Below are 27,911 nucleotides of genomic sequence, written 5' to 3'. Positions count from 1 at the left end.
TTTGTGCAGAAATTGGTATTGTTTGTTATTTCAGCTTCTTGTTTTGGAGTGATGCACTTCAGCTCTTAGTTTAGGGTATTGAAAGTGTGGCCCAGGCAGCAATGCAGGTGTGAACAGAAATTGGTTTAGAGATGTAACATGGATTTTGCTGGAAGGTTGTTTCACCGTCTCCCCCTTCTGGTGCTTAGAAAGTTCATGGCAAGTTCCTGTATGTTTGTTTCTTCTTGTAATTTTGTCTGATGGCTTAAACATTGATTTTTATCCCCATGATATTTACTAAGGGTAATTTTTCTCCTTAGCCTTCATTTTGCTAGGCTTAACCAGCTAAGTTCTTCTAGATAACAAGATAGATTTTCCTTTGATGAATGAATAGCTCTTCCATACACCTCTTTCAACTTGAGTTGATATTTCCTGGGCATAGTTGACAGGAACTATGTTCTGGATGCAGGCTCACTAGTGCCTTGTATAATGGGATTAAAAAATACTTCTCTCTTCTGAAAATACCTAGGATCGCAGCTGAATTTTCTTTTTTAGCTGTGCTAAGTGTTACTTCATAATCATCCTGTGGTATTGTCTTCCTTTGCTTCTGAATAGCAACGTTTTTTCTAGCAGGAACACTCTTTGGTCACTAGATCATGGTCTTGCACTTTGCAGCGTTATATTTTTTACAACTATTTTGTTATTGTTGCTGCTTCTAAGCCCGAGGCAACTTAGATCTTCCAACGTGATTTCCTTAGTCATTGTCTGTGCCAGCTGTACCTCCCAAATTTAAATGCTGAAGTGTGTAATCATGCTGTATGGCTAATTCTGCATCTGTGAAACTAAATTCTGCTAGCACAAAGATGTGAGAGGTTTGTCAAAACTAAGTTCCTGATAGCTATAGCTGTGCCAGTAGACATCCGTCAAGCAGACAGACCTACACACACAGACTACGCATTTTTCCCCCATGCTTTACTATACGTACACCAAAGAACTACTTCGCTGGCATGTCCACACTTGGAACATTTCATAGTATGCGATATCACTTCTGTGCAGGTAATGTGTTCCTCAAATATGGACTCTTGCTCTGTGGAAGTGGTCCAGAGCATTAAGTCGTTAGTGGCAAAACATAAACTTCCTTGTAAAACTCTGAGGGGGGAAAGAAAAAAAAAAGGCAAAATAAACTTTGATGTGAGTTTGGCAATTTATAGATTTATTGCTTTCTTGTGTGTTTCTCTTGAGGTCTGTGGGACCCCGGAATACATTGCACCAGAAGTGATCCTGCGCCAGGGCTATGGGAAGCCCGTGGACTGGTGGGCCATGGGAGTTATCCTGTACGAATTTCTAGTCGGCTGTGTTCCTTTCTTTGGGGACACACCTGAAGAGCTGTTTGGACAAGTGATCAGTGGTATGTTTCTGTTCTGGCTCTAAAGGGGTTTCAAAGTGTGCTGTGAAGTAAAACCTTGAAAATATAGAGGACCACAGTTTAGTCGGGAAGGACTAGGTATAGAATAATGGGGTTTAGTTTTAAAATATTTATCTTTCTGTGTCAAAGTAGCATCCATCTGATTCAAGCTATTGAAAGTTGTTGAGTTGCTTCATGTCTTGCCAGATAGTTCTGTTGTTGTGCATGGTATGGGAGTCATGCAAATCCTTGTGGGACTGGGGAAAAATATTTGGGGATTTTTCTGTTCTGTCTTTTAACTTAAATGATGGAGAATATGAAAGGAGCAGCCGCCAGCTGGTCTAATTCAGTCTGATTTTGGTTATTGCTTCTGTAGGTGCAAATGTCAGTCGATTAGTAATTGTTGTATAAATGAAATAAAAAGGAAATTGTAAGCAAAACACATCGAAGCTGTTGTACTCGGTACCTTCACGTCTTGTGGCTTTTTAAACCTCTCTCCTGCTTGGAGTTGGACAAATGATTGCTTTGTGTTCTCTCAGTGAATGTGCCAGTGAAAACATTTCCTATTGGGAATGCTTTCTGAAACAGTAAATTTTTAACACACTTGGCAAATGTCCTTTGTAAAAAGCAAATTTCAGCAAAGAACTAAATATGATGCATGAAATCATTACCTGTGAATTGTTCTCTCTGTTCCAAGTATAACGAGTATGGAATGTGCGGGCACGAGATACAGCTGCAGTATTGTCATTGTCATTGTTTATAGATTGTCATGGAAGTCCCATTTCTCCTATTTCATACTTTATTAATAGAGTTCTTATTGCTTTTTTTTCTCCACAAGCACTGCTTGGATTGACAGCAGCTTTAGCTGACGCTGAATTTTATGCATTTTGGAAAATGTCAATGCTTGAATTATATTAAGTATGCAAGCTGCTGAATTCGAGGTATTTACGATTCTGGGGCAGTACTGAACACTGCATTTCATGGTATAGGAATGTGAATGGTTATTCAAATTGGTCGTGAAGCTGGTAGGAAATGTCAAGTCTCTTTTTGTCCCCAGATGAAATTGCCTGGCCAGAAGGTGATGATGCACTGCCACCAGATGCCCAGGACCTCATTGCTAAGCTTCTCCGCCAAAATCCTCTGGAAAGAATGGGAACAGGTAGGAACCTTGTGCATAGGAAAGTACTAAGCAGAAGCAGGAAAAGAAGGTACCTTGCCAGTGATGCACACCCACCCATGTTGAAAAATGCTTAACTAGAGCTGGGAAACGATTTATACTGGGTTCAGTGAATCTTGTGTGATGAAGCTCTGAGAATTCATGTAGATTGTACAAGTCATATATTACTGTCTTGTTTGGGAAATAAGAAAGGGGCGCTGCCAGCTTGGCAACATAACTTCTCAAAATTGTGCTGTTCCATTGAAGGCTTGAGGGTTGTGTCTCCATTTGAACACTGTATAATCAGATTTCTTTGAAGTTCTCTTTGACTAGGGGCTTAATCGCCTACATGGATGTGAACTCCTGGGTGTAATAAAATAAATGAAAACTTTCCCATTCCTAGAGGCCTGTACTGTAGAACTCCCCAAACATACAACAGTCTGATAATCAATTTGGCAAAGTCAGATGCATATGTCAATCTTTCTGTATTATAATATCAGATTTAAAGTTTTACAAGCCAACACTTCCATTTCCTGATAGTAAATAACCATAAATAATCTCTAGCTACATTCTTGTTTTAAAATAATTTGTGCAACACTGTGGCTTCACAGCACAGTTTGTCTGTTTCATTGATTTGATTAGTTTGAGTTAATTTTGGATTTCCAATTGGAAACTACACTTTAAGGATAAAAAACCTTATAAAAAATTATATATATAACAATTCCAAAGGGCACATGTATTCAGCAGACTTAACACATGTGTACACAAGGGTGATGAATAGATCATGAATTAATAATGATATCAGATGGTTTTCACATGTTCTTCTTTACTTCAAATCCATGTACTTGAAAGATGTTGCTGTCATGGAAAAGATGTAGGGTTTCTTGCCTTATAAAATGAGTTGATGGACTGATTTTTTTGATTTCTTGTATACCTGTAGTGCTGAGACTGCTGTTCCACTTGGCATCTCGTAGTGCCACTGGCACTCAGAAAACCTTTTATCTCTTTTCCTCTGCTATTCTCTTTTTTAAAAAGACAGTAGCATCTTTTATGAATATTAATTTAATTTGAAAAAAAAATGCATATACTAGTAGACAGATAATCCTTAGTTTTTCCTTCTGGGTACCCAAGCTTCTGAGGTTAATAACAAAAGATACTAATTCAGGAAGATACATAAGCCCCTGCCTTGTTTTAAGCACATGAATGAGTTTATTCATGACAGTGGAGCCACTCACATGCGAAGTACCTTTCTGAGTTTGCTCTCTTTATTCAGCTATGAACAAGATGGTATTTAGAGTTTGGAAATTTTAAATTAAGATGTCAATTAGTTCTTAATCTTGCAACTTGCTGTGGTATGTAACAGCAGATGCTGTCTTCCAGTCAGTTTAGTCATGTGTTGTCATTAAACAGGAAGAGGAGGTGGGAAGAAGGCAATCTCCTTCAGATTTTATCCTGCATTACCACTTTGGTAAAAGGATAAGTAGTTTCACAGAATTCCTGGAAAATGTGTGACTTAAATGTACTCGGGTACATTCTTTTAGGCTCGTGATATTTTTAGGGTTTGTTTTTCTTGTTATGCAAATGCTGAAAGAAGTACTCTGTAATAAAAGACGCTTATTTCAGGTAGTGCCTTTGAAGTGAAACAGCATCGGTTCTTTAAAGATTTGGACTGGAATGGATTACTTCGGCAGAAAGCTGAATTCATCCCACAGTTGGAATCTGAGGATGACACAAGCTATTTTGACAGTAAGACTAAAGATTCAGCCTGAACGGCATCATATTTTTTTGTGCATATTTCATTTTTGAAATTGTTAGAGATAAGTCATTGTTAGAAATTAAATAAAACACTTGATGGAAATTGCTTTAAAAAGTTTCCATTGAATGCCAAGTAAGGTTTCTTTGAAAGCAAATTAATTTTAAATGAAAAAGTGTTGCTGATGAAGTCAATTGGCCTTTCACTGGTGCCTGTGGTCCTGCCAGCCACAGCCCTGCAGTGAGAGGTGCTGCAGTTGTTATGCTGGGTTTATTACAGTACTTTCAAATCATTTGGTAAATCCAACTTCCTTGAGTTTTTGAGCAATATTATCTTTCCCTAGTGACTGTTTTCAGGCAATAAATTATTTTTTTTTTTTAAATCCAAACTCTAAACCTTGAAGACAAGTATGTAGGGAAAATTCTTTCGAGATTTTAAGTAATTTAAATCATTTTCACTGCAAGTGTATCACCTTATTTTAGTAGCATTAACTCTGATGAGGTATGAAGTGAAGTGCCTGTCTGGTGTGTATAAATGACTAGGAACTGCCATGGTATCAATGCTATGTAAGATTCCTAGTGTTTCCAGATAAGCAGCAGACAGAGCTGGTGCTCTTGGAAGAGAAGGGAGGAGCATCATGTGAGCGATGGAGAGGTCTCTGTCCCCAGAGCCTTCGCTCCCTAGCTTTTCTCATTTGACCTGGGGAGCTGAGCAGGTGGAAAGGGCTTGGGCTTGTCACTGGTCAGGGGGGTCTCTCCCCCACTCCAGCTGCAGCACAGGATGATACTGGGCTATTTCAGTTTCCTGAGCTATGGAAATTTCTGCCCTACTTCAGTGGAATCTCTTCCATCCTTCCCCCAGGGCCATGGGACTCGCTGATTCCATATGAAGCACATTTTTTTCTCTGCTCCTGTGCTTTGCTCAGGGTGAAGGGGGGCGGGGAGAGAGCAGCCTGCTTTCAGCCCCTCGGCTGCCACGCTGCAAAAGCAGTGATCCTATTTAGATAGTGCTCTTCCAATTTGGGGAAGAGGCTTTTAGGCTAGGGTTTGGATGGAGGGGTAGGATGGAGAAAGAAATAGATTGAGAAATCTCTATGTACTTGCTGCAGAGAACAATCTGAGTCAAGCTGTGCAGAGGGGGCAGAGGTGCGTTTTGCATGTATTGAGGTTGTATTGGTACAACATACATGTAGAAACCGAAGTGGCAGTGTGTTCCCACTGCTAATTGGACTTACCAGACATTGAAGCTTGAGTTCTGGTCACTGAATTGGGTCAGTGATTGGGAGAGGTGCAGTACAGCAGCCATGAGTGGATCCTGATGGGTAAAAGGACGACTTTATGTTCAGTGGTGCAAATCACTGGGTCTGTCAAGTAGGAAAGATGGCAAACTCTCCAATTGCCCAGGCATGCTCAGCCGGTTATCACGGTGACTTTGAAGTGAGTCCTTTATAAAGGTGGGAATTCTCATGTCAGGAAATATCTCACATAGATACTGATAAGAGTTGGTGTTGCTGTTATAAACCCTAATGCAGAAAATTTTAGAATTTATAAAAGTAGCTTTCTGGCTGATACAGTGCAGCAAATTTGGCTCAGGATAGCTATCAGCTTTCTGTAGCCAAACTTATTAATGCCTGCCCCACAAAATCCAATGTGGCTAGCTTAGAAATCCAGTGCTGCAAATCTCAAGGCACAAAATCTCTTTGGAGGCAGTTTCGATTTTTGCATTAAAAAACAGCTTTGCATATTGGCTGCTTGCCCATTTTCTTTCACAAAATCTAATCCTTTTTCTACTTGTAGGAGGGAGAAGAGGAAATATTTGGGGGCGGTAAATATTTTTATTTTTTAAAGAAGGCTTGTATGTATGTATGCAGGAGAGACTTTGTACAATCATAAGGCTGTTTATTGGAATTTGGGACAATGAATTGTTTCCGTATTTCCTTCCATGTGATTGTTTGCTGTAGGGAGGAAATACCCCTACCGTGAAGGATCTGCAGGATTAGACACCTGCTGAGTATCAGCTGCTTTTAGAATATAATATAGCTGATAATATAAGATAAAGTCAGTAGGAAGGAGGTATTCTTCACTGCTAATTGTGCAGGATGAGCAAAACTGGCTGGGTATGTTTCAGTATTAAGGAAAATACCCTGCATGGTATATGAACACTCAAAGTTCTTTGTAAGTAGACAAGTAGGCATGCTTGAGGTGTGAGTTATCAACACTCCCTGCACTGATGAGATGTGCCACATCTTGTTCACAGCCCGTTCAGAACGATACCAACACCTGGATTCGGAAGAAGAGGAGGACACTAATGATGATGATCACGTGGAAATTCGGCAGTTTTCCTCCTGCTCGCCGAGGTTCAGCAAGGTAGGGGCATGCTAGCTTGTTGAAAGAAAACAAGTGTTGAGACAAACACAGTTTCATTGCTTTGTATGGGGTAGATTTTAATCATGCAGATGATATGTGGGAGTTGCATAGGGTTCAGTGTTCACTAAGGAAAGAAAAAACTGTATATGTTGTTTATTCTGTGATAGTTTGTGGCCTATTAAAAGGTGAGTGTGAGTACCAGAATAATTGGAGAGTGAGATTTTGTGTTTCTTAATGTCTCACTAATATGCAGGGTACTGTGGAGGTCTCTTCTGCATCTGATACAGTTTGATATTTTTACTAATGACTTGGATGCTGGCATAGGAAGTGTCCAAAGCTTATTTGCTTTGAACAGTGTCATTCTGAAAGGGTCTTCCAGTAGGTGACAAGGTGGTATTAGGATGAAAATTGATTCTGACATTTTGGAATAATGGTCTAAAATCAAAGGGATCCCATGCAGTACTAGCACGGATGAAGATTACACCTGTGCTGTTGTTCATTGTCTCTAATACAGCCTGAGGAACAAAAGGCGAGGTGACAATTTCAGGGAAGGATGTGGGCTTACAGTGCATTGTGAGATGTGCCAAATTACTGAAGCAAAAAGGCAGCTACCGTACTGGGAAAGCATGAATATTTTCTGCAAGGCAAATGAAGAAATCCTTTCCATCTGCTTAGCAGTAGGAAGGCCGTAGCTGGGGTACTCTGTCCTGTTCTGGGCAACATTCTTGAAAATAAACATGGACCAGTAAAAGAGAGTCCAGAGGAAAGCAACAAGAATGATCAGAGATCTACAAAACATAAAACCTAATGTGTTTCCAGATACATAACTGCTAGAAGAAAAGGAGTACTTTGGTCTTCCTGTTCTACCCAGAACTGATATGAAATGATGGGCACAAAGGAGGTATAGGGTATATGATAAGAAAAAGTTTCCAACGTTGAACAATAATTGAGCACTGGCATGGGTTGCCTGGGGAATTCGTAGAATTTCCATCTCTGGCAGCTTTTAAGAACAGGTTGGAGAAACATCTGTCAGGTGTTACAAGAGAGCTGGTTCTGCTTTGAGGTAGGGAAATGGACAGGGAGCCCTGAGGAGGTCCCCTTTAGCCCATGCTTTCTGGATTCAGATCTGTGCAGGTCTCTAAAAAGTTGGAATTTTGGATATTTCAAAGTAGTACAACTCCACTGTTAGCTTGGATAAAATAAAGTATGTTTGGGAAAGGGCAGAAGGGAGAATAAATGCCGTTTTGAGATTAGCCTGCTCTATGAATTGTATTTCCCTCTTCTTAATGAGATGGGAGTAGGGACTTTACTTAGGGCCTCTGAAAGATATTTCAGTTTTTCATGACAGTTCCTCCAGATTTCCGCTGCTGAAGTCAGTTTTGAAGCACCAGTTTGTTCTTCTTTGTCCTCAGCCAGGCTACAGTGGTTTAAGTAACAGTTACCACTAATTTGTTGGAGTTGCTCCTGATTTGCATCACCAAAAGTATGTTTAAAATTGGACCTGAGGATTAGTTGGGGTTTTGAAAAAGTTCTCATGAGTACGTAAGGGTTTCTTTTTTCTGCCTTTTCTCACCATGACTATTATTCATCTGTTAGACTGAAGCTTTTCTTTAGGGTTCAGTGTTTTTGCCACAAAGAGAAAAAGTTCACTTTTAATGAATTTATTTTAAGACCTGGAAAATTATACAGCATTTGTAATGTGGGAGGCATAAAAAGCTCATTATATTTTGAAATTCTTGTCTGACAATTCAGCCATATGATTTATTAATAGTTATCTTGTTGATGCTCTGAATTTTTAATAACATTATTTTCATTAATCTCTTCTTATGTAAATTAGGTCCACAGTCAAATGTAGTTTTAAAAGGATGGATTTTTTTGCTTAATCATTTAATTATTTAAAGACGGCTGTAAAACCAAGAAAGGCACTTTCATTAAACTGTCAGCATTATAGTAGATTCCTTGAGGAGGGCAGGACTTTTTTGTTCTGAAATAAGCTTGGGGCAATGCTGATAGACTGATGATAATGAAATGGGGTCATGAGCATGATGCCTATCACTGAATTGAATTTGTGTAGTAAGATTTCAGGATTCAGATGCTAGCCTTCAAGACTTGTGGAGCCTGCTTTAGCAATATATCCTCTTAGATATGAGAATCATTAAAAACAAAAATCAAGTAGTTTCAAAAATTCTTAGTTTTTCTGTGGTGTTCTGGGCTGTTTTCAGAGGAGAGGTGTTGGGTGCTGTTGTAGAAAAGCATGTTTAGTGTTTCTGAAGCTTGCCTTTTTCCTCTCCTCCCTGGCACACTTTGAGCATGTCACATCTGCACTGTGTTATTTAGCCAGAGAACATTGTCAAGTTCATACTTTCAGGGAATATCTTCCATTTTGAGAAGAGATTGTGCCCTTTGATCAGAAAAGGCCACATGGGTTTGTTTTCTCTGTCTGTTGCTATATGCAGGTGTACAGCAGCATGGAACGTCTTTCCATCCATGAAGAGAGGAAGACTCCACCACCAACTAAACGGAGTCTGAGTGAAGAAAAAGATGACCGACTGGACAGCCTTGGTGGCCTGAAGAGTCGAGACCGCAGCTGGGTGATTGGGTCTCCTGAAATGTAAGTTCTGTAGAACTAAGTCTTTTGGTTTCTCATAGCATCTGAGAAAGACCAACCTGTGCCAGAGTTTTCCATGACCAGTGTTAGGTCAGGAATGCTTCATATGTTGTATTTCCCCAGGTGAAGTCTGGAATAAATAGCTGAAAATGAATGTGTAGAAGTGATATGGTCCTTAAATGTATCTAGTTAAGTACTAACATCTCCTAAATTTGTAGCAAATACTTTAAATGAATTTAAAGGTATTCTAACCTCCAGTAAAGCTTTCATTTGTGGAAAGACTAGTTACATTAGAGATGTAGTAACAGTAGTTTTTTCTTAAACATCAGTGAATCAAAAGTCTGGTGTTGCCAGATTTTTACCATTTGGCACAAATTAGAGAAGCCATAAGTCCAAAGTGTATAAAGTTCAGAGTATCCAAAAAACTCTTGTGTTCTAATAAAAAATGTCAGTAAAATATATGAATACCCAGAATTTGGATACCCACCATGTTTCTCGCATTACTGAAATAATTGTCAAACTTTCCTTAGAAAAGGGGTAGCTCTCATTTTGTGCAACTCCTGTAAAGCTTTTGCACTAACGTTTGGCATTGGAAAGATCATAAAATGTGGTTGTGATCTAGTCTGTGTGACTCCATTTAAAAACCCCCAACATTTTATAGATTACACTCTTAACTGATGTGCGCTTATCTTGCATTAGGCCTTCCTGGCTTCAAATTTACAGCAACTTTGAAAGGAAAAAATCATCTAATTCCAAAAGGAACATGGATGATGATTTGCATTTTGTAATTGTGATTTTTATAATATTTAATATCCTATTCATTGTACTGTATTTTTCTTTGGTTTTATTCCTTCCTTTCTTAGAAGCTTAACAATGGAATATATTGGAAATCTAAACTCAGGTGATACCCCAAGCTTCTGCTGTTTTAAGTCCTAACAATGTAGCTTGGTCTCCTAACTGCCTTAAATTGGCTTCAGATGTGTGAGTTGGGGGGGTGTGCTGTTGCCACCATTCAAAGTTCATTATCTCCCTAACTTAATCGAAGGGCTCTGTCTTGGTTTTTCTCTTAGACTGCGTAAGCGCTTGTCTATGTCTGAATCGTCCCACACGGAGAGTGACTCCAGCCCACCCTTGACAGTCCGCCGACGCTGCTCAGGGCTTCTTGATATGCCCCGTTTTGCCATCTCCACTGAGGATGAGGGAACTGTTCTCAAAAGGCCGCAGTCCGAAGGGATGCTCTTATCCGCTGTGCAGTCGCGGGAGGGGCTGCCGGTGCCCATTCCAGAACAGCCTGTGGAGCAGGAGCTGCAGCTGGAAGGTGATGGTGGACCCACCACCCCCTCCACAGCCATCAGCGGTGCCTCAACGCTGACAGGTGCGTGCTCGGTGTGATGGTGTCGTGGTCCCCAAGAAAGCCGTGTTAGCTTGCAGATGTTAATGCTGTAAAACTGTGGATCTGGATGTTGGGTGTTGTGAATGTCTCATGCTAAGTAGTTATTTCAGTACAGCTTTGTGGGTGTGCTTGCCTTTGAAATAGCATCAGTGGTTTAATCTCTTCAAAATTACATCTTATGTTTCAGTCCTGTCACTTAAAATTGATTAAGGTCTTCTCATGCTTGAGACCCATATGATCTATGCCTTACTACAACCACTGGGTGCCTAGCTGTGGCAGCATTATTTTAAGCATTATTCAGAGCAGATCACTGCTGAGTTGGAGCTGGAGAATATGGGTGTCAGCCATACTAACAGATCCCTGCTTCCAATGGTTTTATTTATCCAAAAGGTTTGGAGTAGAGACTTGAAATTTGCTGGGGGAGTGGGGTTTGTGTCAGGGACTTGCTACTTGCTGTCTCAGCCAAATATCCCAAAATTTAGCCCAGTTGCAGGCTTAAAAAAAAGCCTAAGTTTAGTAGAGCAGGTCTTAGAAGTCAGTGTCTGACTTCTCAGAAGCTGTGACCATCCTGGGGCCATTCTCCAGCACTGGGCTGAGCTGGACCTTCCCTGCGATGGCGCCCTGGGCTGCTGCAGTGCAGGGCTGGGCTCCTGCCCCTTTCAGGGCACCAGGAGGGCAGAGGGTAAAGCTGCCCATTTCTGAGAACAGAGGAGGCCAGAGCTGGGAACTGGTGGGAAGTAGTAAGGAGGAAAAAAAGGAAATTTGGACCAATGGAAGAGAGCAAGGAAGTTGAATTGAAGGTTGGCAAGACAATATTTGAGAAGGAGGGCATATTTAGGGGAAGAACTAGATTATAGTGTTGAAGAACAAGGACTAACTGGGTAAGAAAGTAAGAAACAAGTTGCTGGGAGAAACTGAGAGCAAGCAGGCAAAGCAATCATGGATACACTGAGGATGGAAAGGAGAGGAAAGGGATACTGAGCAAGGAGTCAGAGTGGCAGCAAGACTGGACAAGGGCAAGGTGAAGGGCACTGGGCAGATGTGATGGTGGATTGATAGCAGAAGGTGGAAATGCCTTGGAGGAAATTTGCCTCCAGACTAGAGTAAAGCTGAAGATCCCTACATCTCATTATTGCTCTTCTGCAATCCAGTCTGAAATTCCTTCAAAAGTGTCCCATTCTCCTCTATGGCTCATCCTCCCAGAAGAGGCCTGGTGCTGCCATCATGTACTTCATTAACCCATGGAAAAAGGTGTAGGAGTGAAGGAAGTAAGCTGCCACATACATGGATGACATAGGTGCCATAGTGGAACCTTAGTTTCTCAATTGCATACTAAAAGCCTAGAAACATGCTATTAAAAATTGCAAGAACACTTTCATTGTAAATTTGAGTATCTCCAATTTGAAACAGACAAAAATGAAGCTTCCCTGGACAGCCTGCTCCCTTGAGCCTAATGCATTAGAGCAGTCTTTAATCTGTCGCATGGGATTTAGGGATACCATTGCTTCAGTGTCCCTAGCCTACAGAATTAAGTCAGAGACAGGGGACTGGAAGAAAGGAATTTAATTCCTGTCACTGTCTCGGAGTGCTCCTTTAATGTGTATCGCAGCCTTTTCACACGCAGCCTCCGATTCTGGGTTCCTCATTGTCTGGGAGCCTTATTTGAAACTCTGTGGCTGTTAAATGTTGAACAGGCATCTGGTACTGAGGTCTATGGGAAGGGTGATTTGAATTTTTATTTTCATGGTACTTCCTGCTTTACTTAGTATGCAGAGCAGTGGTGCCCGCTTAAATAACGATGATCAATGTTTTGTTCTGTCCTCATTGTTCAAAATGTGGCCCTTAGGCTTTATTTATTGCATACTGCTTAAAATTTGCTTTTGAAGACAGAATGATTAATTTCCCTTGTGGACTTGCTGTGATGCTCACCACTTTCATTTCTAAGCACCTTGTAAATTCTAATTAATGTATTTTCACAGTGCTCCTTTAAGGTATCAGATGGGGAACTGAGGCACCAAGCTTGAGTACAGCACCCCCAGCCCCCAGCAATTGCCATTGTTGCATGCCCAGTCTGATTTTCAAGATTACTTTGCATTTTGTGTATAATTATAGCAGGTTAAGTAATTCAAGACTAAATTGCAATGGTGCACAGAAGGGGGCAAATTAAGGTTGTTTTTGCAATCCACATTTTTACTTTCCCTGACTTTAGTACCTTAGTATTCTCTTAAAGTGGATTTTTTATATGCAACTCCGGTAGAACCTGGGTCTTCTATTACAGGCAGTTTTAACTTAAAGATTGACAGTTCTTGCTGGTTGTAAAAACAGAGCACTTTCCATAAACCTGTTTTCATCTGTGAACAATCCCATTGAAATGGCTTGCCTGCAGAATTGCACCGCAGCTTTAGGATTCATGTAACTGCTACTGAGCAACGTGATTTCATTAGCGAGCTTTTCTGACAGAATAGAAGCCACTAATTTTCTGTATTCAGAATAACACCATTTCTGTAAATAAAAATTCAAGCCCTGGGGTTTCTTCTTAGGAAAATTTACTCTTAGACTTCATGTAAACATGACTTTGATTTGATGTATTTTGCCTGTAGGGGAATAGACTGTTAGGAATTCCCTGTGGTTCTAATCTGTTTTAATTTAAACTGTAGCTGGGAGCACTGCAGATTTCTCTGATCCACGAGCTCGCAGTAATAGCAATGAAGGCCCAGACTTTACCACTCCAAAAGCCATCAGCGATTTGGCAGTGCGGCGGGCACGACACAGGTTGCTCTCTGGGGAATCAGGGGAGAAACGTACCTCAAGACCTGTCAATAAAGTGATTAAATCAGCATCCGCTACTGCCTTGTCTCTCCTGATTCCCTCAGGTAAGAAATGCCTCGGGTGAGGCATTGTCAGAATCTGCAAGCACTAAACAAAAGGTCTGCAGACAGATCCTCCCCCTTCGCTCTCCTGGAATAATGCCCTTGCTGGCAGAGGGGAGAGATCTAACTTTTACAATCGGTTTAATATTTACTACTCGGCAGGATAATGAATACTGCTTTGCCACAGACAAGAGCATTGTGTGTGTGGTCTGACTGCAGCTTCTGCAAATGGCAGCTGGGCCTTATTCTTTCCCTAGTTTTGTTTAAACTGGCTCCTAGCTGGTCTTTAGACAGTGGTGCAGCAAGGAGGTATAGAGACACTGAATGATTTTAACCCTCAAGGTACTATTTTGCGGGGGGCACATGCTAACTGCGGCGCTGTTTGGGAACTGAATGTGTCTGATGCGTTTATGCACCGGGAGGTTTCAATAACTCCAGATAACTTGGTTGAGATCGAGTGTTTAAGAATTCAGTGGTGTAAGTAACTCACAAAGTCAGTCAATGCTGAATAGCTTACCTTGTTGGCCCGGTTCTGTCTCCAGGCAGAGCCAGACCTTGACAATTCCTAATGCCAGGTGGTAACTTCTAGTGAACAGCCCAACCGTGCCAAGCTATGACAGACTGGTTCAGCAGGAGGCTCTCCCCACAAGGACTTTCTCCCTCTTTGCAGAGGATAAGACCATGCTGTATTTCCAGGGCTGTACCTGTTCCTGCCTAGATGGGAGCAGGGTATTGCAGCTGGGCCATGACTGCCAACCGAGCAGAACCTGCTGGCAGAGCAATGCCTGCCTGCCCCTCTCAGCCAGGGAGCTGGAGGAAGGTATGCAACTGCTTCTTGGCACCGTCATGGCGATGCACGTTACATTTCTTGTGGTTTGGGCATTGGTTGCTTTTAGAACTACAGACTCCCTCATGAAAATCTCTAAAATGTGTATTTAATCACCCAGCCAAGGTTCCTCCAGAGCTGCTCTCATCTGCCAGGTAAATATGTGCTGGGCGCAGTTCAGCAGGTGTTTCTTAATGGATTAGTGATTACCTTTTACAGCTGCATTTAATATTCCTGCTCTTTGGGTTTATTTTACTAATGTTACCAGCTTCACTTTAAAATGAGAGTTCTGTATTTGCTTTGTATTTTTAGAAGTGGATGTTGTTCCACTAGCAAGCAGAGTCAGATAGTTTAGCCGATAGTCCAGCCCTCGGCTGTTCGTTTGGGAAACGTACTCTAAAATACACTTGTGGTGGTGTTTTTCAGTAGCAAAGTCCCTGCAGTAGCTAATTTTTTAGGGTTAAATATTTTTGCCCCTGTGAATTTAAAACACTACCAAAACTATCTTGATGTAGTTGTTGTCTGATTGCCTACTGGGTTTTTTTGTGTTAATACTAACTGATTTTGATTTATCTCAGCACTAACATGTAACTTGCACCAAGATCTAGAGACTATCTGATCTTTTGGAGGAGGATAATATATCGTAACCTTGAAATGGGGTGTTCCAGGATTGTGCCTAGAGCAAATGCTTATGATGGGTTGTAAATCCCTGAAAGAGAAGTAGTAAACACTGTGACCCAACCATAATTCTAGGCAAGCAGTGCTGCTGTATTAAATACACACCTCCAACGTGCTTTATGGAAACTCTGCTGATTTTTGTATTTCGAAGCATGAATTAATTGAAGCTGCAGGCAAACCCAGCTCTGGTGAAGACCACCAGCTTTAAGAGCATTGGGAGAGATGGTTTCCTAGCTGTTCTCTAACAAGAATTTTCTCTCTTTTGGAAGCCTGGTTTCCTAATTTTTGCCCACCTTTGTGTCATCACTGTAGATCACCACACGTGTTCTCCATTGGCCAGTCCAATGTCACCTCATTCTCTATCCTCCAACCCATCTTCGAGGGACTCCTCACCCAGCCGCGACTTTTCTCCTGCTATTGCAAACCTGAAACCACCAATCATCATCCATCGGGCTGGAAAGAAATATGGTTTCACTCTCCGTGCCATTCGCGTCTATATGGGTGACAGTGATATCTACACTGTGCATCACATGGTCTGGGTATGTCTCTGCTTTTCTAAAAAGAGTACCCTTGGGGCCAGAAATGCATTTAGCTGGGGTTGTGGGATTTAGCTTTATAAATTGTATTTTGCCACCCTATTTTCTGTCTCCTATCCGAACCCAAAGTTATCTTTTTAGGGTGGGGGAAACCCTTAATAAGTAAATAAATAAATAAAAGCACTTTGGGTTTACCTGTAGCAGTTTTCAAGCCCATCACAGAACCACAGCAACCTTTCTTCCCTTCTTTCTTCCCTGGTTACATGAATCCACCTTCTTTCACCTGGAGCACATACTTTAAAGCATGTTTCTGTGTACATACCCTCTTTCTCTTTCTTCGGCTTGTTGCATGAGGGCCAGTTGTAGCTAATTTATTCAGACCTGTGTTAGTGATTATAGCCTGCTTCTGATCAGTTCAGTCTGCTGGGGTTTTCCAAGCAGTCACTTGGAATTGATTACAAGCCTTAAAGCATCACTGCTGCTATGCTGATTGCCTAGGGATTTAGCTCTTGGCTTAGCTGTGTGCTATGCTAAAAGGTCTGCTTTCCATGTCTGTATCTCTTCCTTCCCATTATTTCTGGTACTTGATCTCTGTATTCCTTTTTTGTTAACATATATGACTTCTAGGAATGATCTGTTCCCTGAAGCAGTGTAGTTTGAATTGTGTAGTTAGGGAGAAGGGAGTCAGGGCAAAGGTGGTTCATTCTTTTCTTTATATCTCTGTGTTCATTAGACAATTTGGACTTCATATGCTTTGGTCATTATTTAACACTCATTCTTATCTAGAAAAATAATCTGAGGCTGCATTTTTCCTTTGCTCCTCTCCGCTTTCTTTGAAAAGTGCTGACTTTACCAAGATACTGATTTGTCGTCTTTTCTGGCTAGAGGGAGAATTGCAGTATTCTCAAGCGTGTCTGCCTCCTCACTGTAAAGGAGGCTTACCTTTCTGAACAGTGATGGGGAAAGGCAATGTGTTCATGGGGGGAAAAGATCTGATGTTAGATAGGTTAATAAAGGATGGAAAGTGGAAAAAGAAACTCTGTTTGGGATGAGATGCAATATAGGCACCCTAAACACATGGCACAATGTCTTATTTAAAAGTCTGTTGGCCACCTTGGGTTCCAGCATGTACATGGAAGGATGCTGGATTTGGAATGGCAAAGAAATTGAAAAAGATTGAATGGTTGTCCGGAAATCAAGAGTATCTAGTTAACATTCCAAGTGGTGAAAATTTTTGGAAGTGTGTTAAGCCTTTTGCTTTGGGAGGAGCTTAACCATCCTGGCTGCCTTGGATCAGGAGAAGATGGGCAAGATGCTGGGGGAGGAGTGGAAGAGCGCAGATTTTTGTGCTTGGCTGTGCCAGTCAGTGGTTTCTTTCACTCTTCTCTGAAGCAGCTGATGCTGGCTGCAGCAAGAGATGAGATGGATGGGCTTTGAGTCTGATCTGGCCAGAGATCTTGTACATTCCTCTTCTCAAATCAGTCATCCCCTTCTCGTTGCCAGCACGTGGAGGAAGGCGGTCCAGCGAATGAAGCAGGTCTGCGTGAAGGGGATCTGATAACCCATGTCAACGGGGAGCCGGTCCATGGACTGGTGCACACAGAAGTGGTAGAGCTGATTCTGAAGGTAGGGGCTCAGCACTGTAACATTTTGAAAAATATGAGCCAGCTTGTTCAAAATGCCATAGGTATCTAATTGGCATTGTCTGAAATACAAGTATGTACACAGCACCTGGCCCTTGTTTTGCAAAAACTCATTGCTGCAGCTTGATCTCTAAATCTCCAAAATTTCTGCATGTAATTTAAGCTGAACTCAGATACTTTGTGTGAGAAATAAGGACCTATCAGGTACATTTTTATCAGCAGTAGAGACAAAGGTTAATAAGATTTAAGTATACCTTTCCTCAAACATCACTTTAAGAAACAAATACCTTAAAAATTTTCCAAATTACTTTTATTTTTTGCCTTTAGGCTGTGCTAATGGTATTAGCTCTTAATACTGCTTTCTCAAGGATTATTCCTAGTGGTATTTAAAAGCAGCTTTGTAATGGTTGGTCTTAAAATTATCCAGTTAAATGACTTGCATTTTGATACCTTCTCTGAGCTGAATCCATTTACGGAAATAAAACCTGAAGTTTTGGACCATTCCAAGAGGCAGAAGTGTTTGGGATTGCAAATAGAGGAGCAATCAGGATTTTTTTTTTTTTTTTTTTTTTTAAAGATGAGTGAGACAAGCCATGCTCTGTGTTGCAGATTCATCGTGATAGATAAATTACATGCTCACATCTGCCATCAGTCAGAGCACTGGCAATAGGATTGGTGACGGAATATCACTTTGTTCAAGTTTTCAAGTATTACATGTATTAACTTGAGGCAGTTGGGATCTCAGTGGGAGAGGTCAGATGCTGTCCTATCTGCTCTGGGAAGTTTTACCTACCAGCTGGGATCTGAGCTAATAATTTGTGAAAGCCTGACTAAAGGGCTCTCTCTCAGCAATTCCTTAAAAAATGATAGGTGGAAGTGCAAAGGGGACAATGGAGTTTGACAAAAGATTACAAAATGGCAGGCAGCAATAAACTAGCAGCCTACCTGCTTAGCTTGCAGATCTGCTTCAAATAGCCACGTTTTAAGCATTAAGCAATGTCTCATGTGTCTTGTTTCTGACAGAGTGGAAATAAAGTGTCCATCTCCACCACACCATTTGAGAACACATCCATCAAAGTTGGTCCAGCTCGAAAAGCCAGCTACAAATCCAAGATGGCTCGTAGGAACAAGAAGAGCAAAACTAAGGATGGTCAGGAAAGGTTCGTTTTGGTGTTTCCCTGTGAAAATTAAATGGTAGCCAAGATAATGTAAGAGAGATCTTGTCCAATCAATTTGCAGATGATGTATATCAGCGGGTACATCCTTTAGTTCTTTTTTTCTTTTTGTTTTCTTTTTCTCTTTAACTGTGCCGTAAAATTGACTGAAATATGCCAATAAAGGTAAATAAATCATTTGGGCTTGTAAACAACTTTTGAATGCTCTTCCACAGTAAGAAGAAGAGTTCTTTGTTGAGGAAGATCACTAAACAAGCATCGCTACTTCACACCAGCCGGAGTTTATCTTCACTAAACCGCTCTCTGTCTTCTGGAGAAAGTGTGCCTGGCTCTCCAACTCACAACCTGTCTCCTCGGTCACCAACACAGAGTTACAGATCCACTCCCGAGTCTGTACACTCAGGTAAAAAAAGAAACAAAACAAAACAAAACCAAAATCCACACAAACAGAAAAAACTTAGAGAAGATTTTTGCTTATTGATTAATTTTTGAAGTAAAATACACAGCAGCAGGTAGTAGGTCTGTTTGTGAAGTAAAATGACAGCTGTGATGTCGATTACCTTAACAATGGATGTATTCACATTCATTGATTCATTTAAAAATGAAAATCCATACATCCTTTTAAGAATGCATTTGCTGTACAACAGCATCCTTTCACTTTGATGCAAATGTGTATTGTAAGTTGCAATGTTTTTGTAGCAGTTTGACACATTTTCTATATTAGTTCAGAGAAAAGGAATCAAAACAGTGTGGCAAAGTTGTATTTGAAAATTGAATCAGCTGATGGAATAAAGAGATTTGCATCTTGAGAATAGTGATGAAAGACATGGTTTATCTGCTTGGAGGTTTTTTCCAGAAAAAACGTTCTGATAGCAGAGTGTTTCTTACCATATTCTGGTGTTGTGTGACAATGATGTGAATTTTCCATCAGAAGCCATGCAATATTACCGTGTAATATTACTGCAGTGCTTTGTGGTAACATGGCGTTTTGTCTTGACTTTGCATGTCTTATTTTCAATAACTTGTTTTAATGGCCATATATATATTATTATTCTTAGTCTTTTTTTTTTTTTTTTTTTTCCCCCCCTCTTTTAAGTTGGCGGCAATTCTTCCCAGAGCAGCTCTCCCAGTTCCAGTGTTCCCAATTCTCCAGCCAGCTCTGGACACATCCGACCCAGCTCTCTGCATGGACTAGCACCAAAGCTTCAAAGGCAGTACAGATCTCCAAGGCGTAAATCTGCAGGAAACATCCCGCTGTCACCATTAGCTCACACTCCGTCACCAACCCCACAGTCCACATCACCACAGCGCTCCCCATCTCCTTTACCTGGACACTCAGTTGGCAGCTCCAGTATTATTCAGTCTTTTCCAGTAAAACTACACTCCTCTCCACCGCTGGTGAGACAGATTTCTCGCCCCAAAAGTGCTGAACCCCCCAGGTCTCCTTTGCTAAAGAGAGTGCAGTCGGCTGAGAAACTGGCTGCCTCGCTGTCCTCTTCTGAGAAGAAGCTGGCTTCCTCACGTAAGCATAGCTTGGATATCTCTCACTCTGAATTTAAGAAGGAGATGCTACAGAGGGATCCTAGTCTCCAGAGCTTACAAGAATCTGCAAATGAAACAACAGGTAGCAAACTTGGGCTAGCGGAAAAAGGGATGTTGCAGAAGCCGGGTTCACGGAAGTTGGGTGCTATTCGACAGGACAGGGTGGAGAGGAGGGAGTCTCTGCAAAAGCAAGAGGCCATCAGAGAAGTAGATTCTTCTGAAGATGAAACAGATGATGGTTCAGAAGATAGTCAGGATGGGAGAAGACTGGACAAGCCCCCTGACAGTGGAGACCAAGGCTCAGATTCTTTTAATGAAGATAGTAAGTTTTCATCTAAATTGGAAAGCAAGGATAGTATCGAAGATGATGCCTTTCTACCTGAAGATCCAAAAGGTACAGAAGATTTGCAGAAGGGAAATAATCAACAAGCGAAGCCTGTTTCAGAGCCACTACAAATCGATGTGCACCCTTCCCCATCAGAGGTCCTCCCAAGAACTTCTCCAGAAAAATTAGCTAATTCAGAAAAGCCATTCCTAAGATCAGAAACAACTGCAAAGGAACATAAATTGCCAGAAAACAAAACTTTTGAGTGTTTTGGTCCAAAAGACAAGTCTTCTGAAGCAATCAAAGACCTAGGGAGAAGTGCAAGTACTCAAAAAAAAATAGATCGCACAGAACATATACAATGCCCATCTATCAAACTCCTGGAACTTGAAGAAGGTGACTCTTCAGGGGCCTTGTGTGGTAAGCTTGACCTGAAAGACCCTCTGCTAACAGAAAACAGTCAGAAAAAACAGGATTCCAAACCTCTGCTGGCACTTTCTTCATGGTGCACAGCAAGCGTGAGCACTCCTCTCTCGGTAAGGCCCACGGATCGCAGTGAGAAGGATCACAAGGAGACGCTTCAGCCTGCAGAACAGCACAGCACCTCATTTCTGTCTCCTAGAAGCACGAGCGAAATATCCCCAAAAAGTCCTAGTACTGAAAAGCGACCCCGTTCATCCCAGGCAGAGAGTGCTTCAACCGCCAGCAAAACAAGCCCAGCAGGTCCTGTATCCTCCACACTCCTCGTCCCCGGTGCTATTGAAAGAGCTCTCTCTGTGTCTCAGTTAGTGCCGCTAGCTCAGAGCGTATTAGGCCCTTTGAAGCTCAGTCTGTCTGGTTCCGGAGAGGTGGAAAAGAGAAAGGATTTCCCCCATTTGGGTGCCTCCTGTAAAGAAGAGAGAGATTCAAAACAAAAAAGGCAGGAAACATCACAAGCAGGAGCATGTCAAGAGAAAGCCAAACTATCTAGCACAGACGGTCTGACCACAAGGAGCGGATCCTGCGCCGAGCTGTTAAACTCAGCAAAGCCCTGGGAGGCAACGTGTCCTGTGGTGGCAAAAAAGGAGGCAACTTTTTGCAGTGCTAAAGCGTCCGAAGTGTTGGGAGGTAGCTGCAAAATCACTCCATCAAAAGAGTTGTCTCATGCTCTTGGACAAACAGCTCTGAGAGCCTCTCCTCTGCCAGATGGCAGCACGAGGCCCTGTAAAGAAGGGACTCTCACGCAAGCAAAAAGCAAAGAGGTTGGAAATCAGTTAAAAACACAAGACTTTCCCCTGTCACATGATGGTGCTGTAAAGAAAACATAGCAGCATCCCTGGTACATGTGGACTGGAGCATTCTACATTCAAAATAGAGACTGCATGTTTGAATTTTGTAATATACACTAATATAAAATAGAACTTGTGTACATCTATTTTTGGGAGGGTTTTTTTCATACTGTTTTTTGTGTTTTTTCATCCTTGCTATTCTATTTTTGTACACAGTAATGCTTGCCGTTTGAGGTCTCTTTAGAACAGGGTATCTTTAAAGCAGGGCTTAAGAAACAGTTTGTTGAGTTTTCTCCCTTCCAGACCTTTTATGTTGCCTGAGTTTAGGGTCTGTTGTGTCCTTCCCCCTAATCCTGCATTTATTCGAGATCCCCAAAATTCTGAGTACAAAAAAGGCAGCTTACTTTAAAATCTCTGCTTTTCAACCTTCTCTTTGAAATGCCACTGAAATTCACAAATTTCAAGTATTGTCTTTGAATTTACAATCTGCTGTCCTTTGACAAGGAGAAGAAAATAGTCTCTTGTCCGCAAGTAATTCTGGAACTGTAAACCCTCTTTGTAAGGTTTCTTCATCACCGTGTGCATTCCCAGTCCTGCACGCGTCCTTAGAGGATATGGAGGCAAGGGACTTGGCTGGAGAGGTCAGACAGAGAGCGATCCCTGTCTTTCTTTAAACCAATTAAAAGTATTTTTCAATGGAATTATCAGAAAAAGAGATCTCCAATCCGTAAGCTGTTTTTTGGGGGATTGTTTTCACATATCCTTTATGGGACACATGGCAACTTTTCCCTCTCTTTTTAAAATTATAGCAATGTTTTATCTTCCTTTCTCTGGCTTCAATTCATAACTTGCCCTGCCTCAGAATAAATGACCCCAGGAGAGGGGCACCTTGTAGGTTCATTTTTAAAGTAGAGAAATTTGTAGTTGCGTGTTCTCCAGTGTGTCTCAGGCAAAGTTATCTCAATGATAAATGACCTCTGGAGACTTTTCCTTCTCTTGGTGGGTCTAAATAGGTAGGGATTTTAAGGTGTTCCTTAACATTTCTGAATTGGGGCTTGGGAAACTTGCTGAGTTTTCTGAATCTGCCCGTTTTAAAAACTAAAAAAACAACCTATGAAGAGTTCTGGCTCCTCAAGTTCTGTGGACAAGCTGCAAGCAGACTTCAAAACACGTGATATTTTAAGATTTCAGCTTTGATAGCTAGATCATTTCCACTGCTGAGGTCACTTTCCATTAAAAAATTACTCTTTGCTCTTAGGTTTAGACATTGCTTTGCTTTAAGTGTGACCAACTCTGGGTAACAGTGCTCTTTGCTGAGGATTAGATCAACAATAATATACCAATAAATGTGTCAAGTGGTGACACCTATAGCACTGTAAGCCATTTCTTCATCCAATTAAAGGTTCCTCTCAATGAACACTCCCGTCATTTGTCCCAGATTGTGCTCAGCTTTTATTCTAGTCTTCTCTGAGTGTATCTCCCTGCGCATCACCCGCAAGGTCTAGTATCCTGCTCACTGGCTTACTCTGTTAGAAGCAGAATGACTGTGCAACAGTATTTCAAGCTAAAACCTGTCTCTGTTGGTCTGATTTCATTACACTGCCGCCTTCTTCATTGTCTTGGCTTTTTCTGAACTTGAAGTTTTGATTTGCTTCCCCTTAATGCAAATATGTTTTTATATAGGAATATATTTTCTCCATCTCTTTCAACTTGGATTTCAGCTCAATCCACAAATCACAAAAATCTCTGGAATCTCACCCTACTTCTTTCTGTATAACCATTGTTGCCCCCCATTATATACTTGGTTTTGGCTGCTTGGATTTCATTTCTGGACCAAGGTTTGGTTTGGTTTAAGCTTTTTTTTAAACATGTTTAAATGAGTGTTTACTCCGTGTGTCTGTGTGAACATGTATGGTGTTGTTAATACACTAACCAAAGCCTCAACTCTCCCAGATAACATGTTAATAAATCTTGCTGTGACGGTATTGAGAGCAGAGCCTGCTGTGCTGTCTCTTTGCTCTTTTTCCTGGAATTCATAGGCTACTCGTATACACTTGGTTTGCAATTATAAACCACAATATTTCCACTGCCTTGTCAGGGTCCTGGGTATCTCCAGCCTCTCAAAGCACTCTTGTTGTTGAGCATCATTCTGTGCTGATTTGGAGCAATAGCAAGTAAGGAACAGACTTGGCAGGGTCTGGTACTTATCTGGCTGGTTTTCTCCCTGATGGGTTGATTTACTAAAAAATTGCTGCAAAACAAGGTCTGACTGGCAGTATATGATAAAATGGACAGGAATAGTGAAAAATTGATTCAGCATCCTGAGTCTGTGGTAATAACAAAGACAAGCCTCAAGCTTCTCTCCTGAGAGCACCTAACCTTGGCCATATGGAATTCTCTGTATCAATTAAGTAGTGAGCCCAGAGCTGCATGGTCTGACCTGGCTGTTCCCTGGGTGGCAGGTCCCCGTTTCCTCCTCCTTGTGGTGACACAGCTTCTTCTGTGAGGATGCTCCTGGGGCATCCACGAAGGGCTCTGCATTTAAAAAACCTAAGAGCAAAACCAACTACCGCTCTTAGGAGAGAGGGCTGGGTAACCTGGCTCATCCCACGCAGGTTGGGATGGGACCTTCTCAAGGTACCAGCTCTATTAGCTGCTGACTCCCTCCCTTTGCAGCTGGTGGTTCCAGTGCTGAATTGCAGAGTTATCCTTTCTTACGCATAAAAAGAGGAGTGAAAAACCTTGCTATGTCACAGCTTTCGCTGCTTTTGCCTGAATTGGCCAAAGAAGAGGCGAGATATGTGTTTCGTTGCCTCTTTTGTAGCTACGGTACAGAAAGTGATCAGTGCAAGTTAAAAAACCCTTTTTTTTTTTTTGGAAGCCAAAGCCAAATGGCATTACCAGGAAAGCATCCTAGTGAAGCCCCATATCACCTGCTCCTCGTCAGTCTTGCAATTTCCCTTGGTGTGCCAGGTACCCCATCGTCCTGGTTCCACCTCTGTCAGATTTATATGGTGCACCTTAGCAAAAAGTTTGGGCAAAAAGACTTTTTTGATAAAATTTTTACGAACTGGGTAGATACAGCAAGACTTATTCCTTGCTCTGCTAAGAATTGCTTAAATACCTTCTCAAATAAGCTTGCAAAACATGTCAGGGAGGAACGAGATGTTGGAAAAGGTGTGTGTGAAGAGCGAGAGTGTGTTCCCCCCCGACAGGATCAGACCTGCGGTATCTGAGCGAAGCATTCAGCAAGCCAAGAACTTGGCCTCTATAGATAACCCCGAGTCAGACAGGCGGGAGGTAGAAGTTGCGTGCGTGTGCTGCGTGTTTGGTGAATGAGCCGTGCACATAACCATCCAAATACGCTGCTTTCCTGCTTCGTTTCCCTTTTTCCTTCTGTCGGCTTGGATGTGTCTCCTGCTCCTCATCCATGCTGGGATGACAGCATCAAAGCTGGTTCCAGCCTCTGCAGCTCCTCTCTGCTTCTGCATCCAGCCGGTGCATTCCTGCCCCATACCTCATTTCAGTGTTACTTTTCCCTTTGTCTCTTACTGTTGCAAACTAAGAGAAATGGATGATATTTATTGTAAATATTAGACTTTAGCATTGTGATGGCCACTCCTGGGTCCCAATGTCAGAGGCCTTTGGCTGCTAATGTACTAAAGAGCGCTTGCTGGGGAAGCAGTAGGAGTGACCAGTGGTTTTGGTTGCCACACTTGCATTAAGGTGTGATTTGGAGTATTTTAATTATTTTTTTTTTCTTCCGAAGAGGGGAGGATAAAGTCTTTCTCTGGTTTTCTCTTACTGGATGTGAAGGATAACTCTGTACTTCTAGTAGAAGATTTGACAGAAGTGTGTGTTTACGTTGTGTTCGATTATCATATCCAGGTGGCTGTGAGAGCACCTCCTGAGCTGGGCTCTGCCAAGCTGTGTCACTCAGCACTTAGCTAGATAAGAGAAAGTGTGGAATTTCTGTGTTTTTAGAAACTTGAACAATTGCCACATAATAGCGGTGCAATAATTTTTATTCATGTTGTACCTGCATGTCGATGTTCAAATCCTCCTCCAAAATAAATAATTTTTTTTTTTTTTTTTTTTTTTTTTTTTTACATAAATTCAAACTCGTGTGTGTCTCTTGTTCAGTCTCCCCTTACTCTCCCTGCAGCACCGGGGATGGCTGTGCCTTCAACCCGCCAGCTCAACTGCCTGCTTGGTGGGGCAGAAAATAGCCTGCAGAGTATCTGGGTATCGGAGGAGTAAATCTGCCAGGCTATTTGGGATTTTGTGCTCCACGGTCCAGAGGTATGGATAAGCCAAAGCTTTCCACTCTTGAAACTCAAGCCCAGAATTTACCATCCTCCACGGAGAGCCCCTTACGTATATAGTGTCCCGTGTCCCTGCTAATACAGGGTCCCAGCGGTCAGTCCTTACTAAAGGGGTGAAAACATACGAGACGTGAAGCTTTTAGCTGAGCAACAGAAGAAACCAGCAAGACAAGGAGAGGATGTGACTGACCACAATTGAACACAATAGCTGATGGGTGTATGAATTGTGGGCACAATAAAATCCAAAGGGCAGCGGCTGCCAGCGGCACAGGTACGGCACTGGCTTGGATTAACCGAACAGCACGAGGCAGCAGGAGCTCCGTAGCCCCCTTATGCACCCAGTTATTTAGGCTGTCTTGATAATATGGCACCCAAAACCTTTCCAGAAAAAGCCATTTGCTTTTAACATTTGCAGGTGTGCACTCTTCCCCATGGAAAAGCCTTCAAAGGCTTATTGCTGTCCTTGGAAATTAAGAGCTGGGGAGACGCTCGTGTCTGGGGGGATTGGACTCGGCCTCGTTCGCTGCTGCCGAGGATGCTCAAAATATCCTGTGTCTCCGTGCTCCAGAGAAGCTGCTGAGCAGAAATCGGGGGCGAAGCACAGCTCCGTCCACGGGAGATTTGCAGTGCCTCTGCCGGCAGCCTCTCGCCGCGCCACTGTTCGTCATTGCTGACGTCGGTTCATAAAAGAGTGATACTCCTGCCCACGCGGAGAGGGACAGCAGGGCTCAGAGGGATGGGAGCGCAGAGCACGCAGCGAAAGGACGCTTTTAACATCTCCTGCGGCGTTGAACTAAATGGCCTTTCTTTGGCACGGCAAGGCTCGCGGCTCCTGCAGCCGCTGTCGGCTCTGTGCAGGGACCTGGCGCAGAGCGAGGGCTGGCCATGCCCTGCGGCCCGAGTCCAGAGCATCACCCACCCTCGATACGGAGGGCTGGGGCTGGGGCATTGCTTTGGTCCCGGTCCTTGGGGACGAGCAGAGGTGTGGCAACAAGAGCTTTTCAAATTACATCTTCATGGGAACGTCCACTTTTTCTCATTTTTTAGGACTTACTAGCTGGAGCTTAATTAGGGTTAAGTTTAAAGTCCACAGCCCTCCTGTAGAGGTTCTCCCAGTCAGAAATAAATTGCTCTTAGTCCACAGCAGTTTATTCTTCCAGAGGATTAAGCCGCAACAAATAAGGGCCATTTTCCTCCTAAATGATGGCACGCACGTGGGCAGCTCAGCGCGCTTCGGCGCCCGCTCGCTGACACCGAGATTTGACTCCTTCCCCCAGGATCAGAGGGTGTGAGCAAGGCCCCGGTCGAAGTCCCGCGGCCGGCAGCCAGGCTGCCTGCAGTTTACCTGGAATTTCAAAGAGGGGAATTAGGGAGAAAGCCAAAGCAATCCGCATGGGCGTTTGGCCCCCCCCACTGTTGACAGCCTGCCCTCAATGGAAACCGCAGCTGGAATTGCTGTTGGATGCACCAAACGGCAATGCGTTGCCCCATCAAAATCTGGCGTCAGCAGCAGCGGTGCTTTCTGTGCCCTGCGAGCTGGGGGGGGGGCTTGTCACGTCTGCAAGCCTTTTCCTCCTTTTTGGGGGCCTTTTAATAATATTAATAATAAATGGTGTGTGGTGCGGGAGTGCTGGGCTGCCTTGTGAGCGGGGCGGGGGGGGGGAAAGGGTCACCCCATGGGAGATTTTGCAGCAGCATCCTTCAGGGTCGGGCTGAGCGAGGGGCATGTCCCCAGCGCTGGAGGGTTTGTGCTGGAGGTGAACTGCACGATGCTCCTGTGAGCTTTGATTTCACAAGGATTTAGGTGAGACTAGACTGGCCCAGGCTGTTTCCCCACAGCCAGGCTGCCAGAAGAGCAATACGTGTGATTTCAGACCCCAGCCCAGACGCTGGCTGCAGCTAAGAGGGGAACCAGGTTGCAAAGTGCCAGTTCCCACCTTGGTTTAGAGAGAGGCTGGACCTGGAAAGCTGTTACTGGGCAGGTGATGCCCAATGATACCTGTCAGCAGTGTGAGAGGATGAGTTTATTCTGCCTTGGTGTGCAAAACTGGGGCTTTACTGGC

At 42.6% G+C, this 27,911-nt stretch overlaps 1 protein-coding gene across 8 annotated transcripts in view; it reads left to right on the top strand.

Moving 5' to 3' along the window:
• MAST2 (microtubule associated serine/threonine kinase 2) overlaps positions 1–25,589 on the top strand; it is a 200,720-nt gene extending 175,131 nt beyond the window's left edge. For 7 of the 8 annotated variants that reach the window (XM_049807804.1, XM_049807803.1, XM_049807810.1 and 4 more), the window contains 12 exons: positions 1,222–1,387; positions 2,442–2,543; positions 4,164–4,286; positions 6,550–6,659; positions 9,116–9,270; positions 10,338–10,642; positions 13,318–13,533; positions 15,347–15,573; positions 17,074–17,196; positions 18,237–18,373; positions 18,604–18,791; positions 19,485–25,589. In XM_049807804.1, coding sequence (XP_049663761.1) covers positions 1,222–1,387; positions 2,442–2,543; positions 4,164–4,286; positions 6,550–6,659; positions 9,116–9,270; positions 10,338–10,642; positions 13,318–13,533; positions 15,347–15,573; positions 17,074–17,196; positions 18,237–18,373; positions 18,604–18,791; positions 19,485–21,562 — 3,930 coding nt within the window. In that variant the 3' untranslated portion in view covers positions 21,563–25,589. The remainder of the gene's footprint in view (positions 1–1,221; positions 1,388–2,441; positions 2,544–4,163; positions 4,287–6,549; positions 6,660–9,115; positions 9,271–10,337; positions 10,643–13,317; positions 13,534–15,346; positions 15,574–17,073; positions 17,197–18,236; positions 18,374–18,603; positions 18,792–19,484) is intronic. The other variant, XM_049807811.1, reaches the window with a different exon arrangement.
• The last annotated feature ends 2,322 nt before the right edge of the window (positions 25,590–27,911 follow it).

The sequence above is a fragment of the Accipiter gentilis genome, chromosome 8, assembly GCF_929443795.1.
Source record: "Accipiter gentilis chromosome 8, bAccGen1.1, whole genome shotgun sequence".
Taxonomy (NCBI): Eukaryota; Metazoa; Chordata; class Aves; order Accipitriformes; family Accipitridae; genus Astur; species Astur gentilis.
This window is presented reverse-complemented; position numbering and strand designations above follow the sequence as displayed.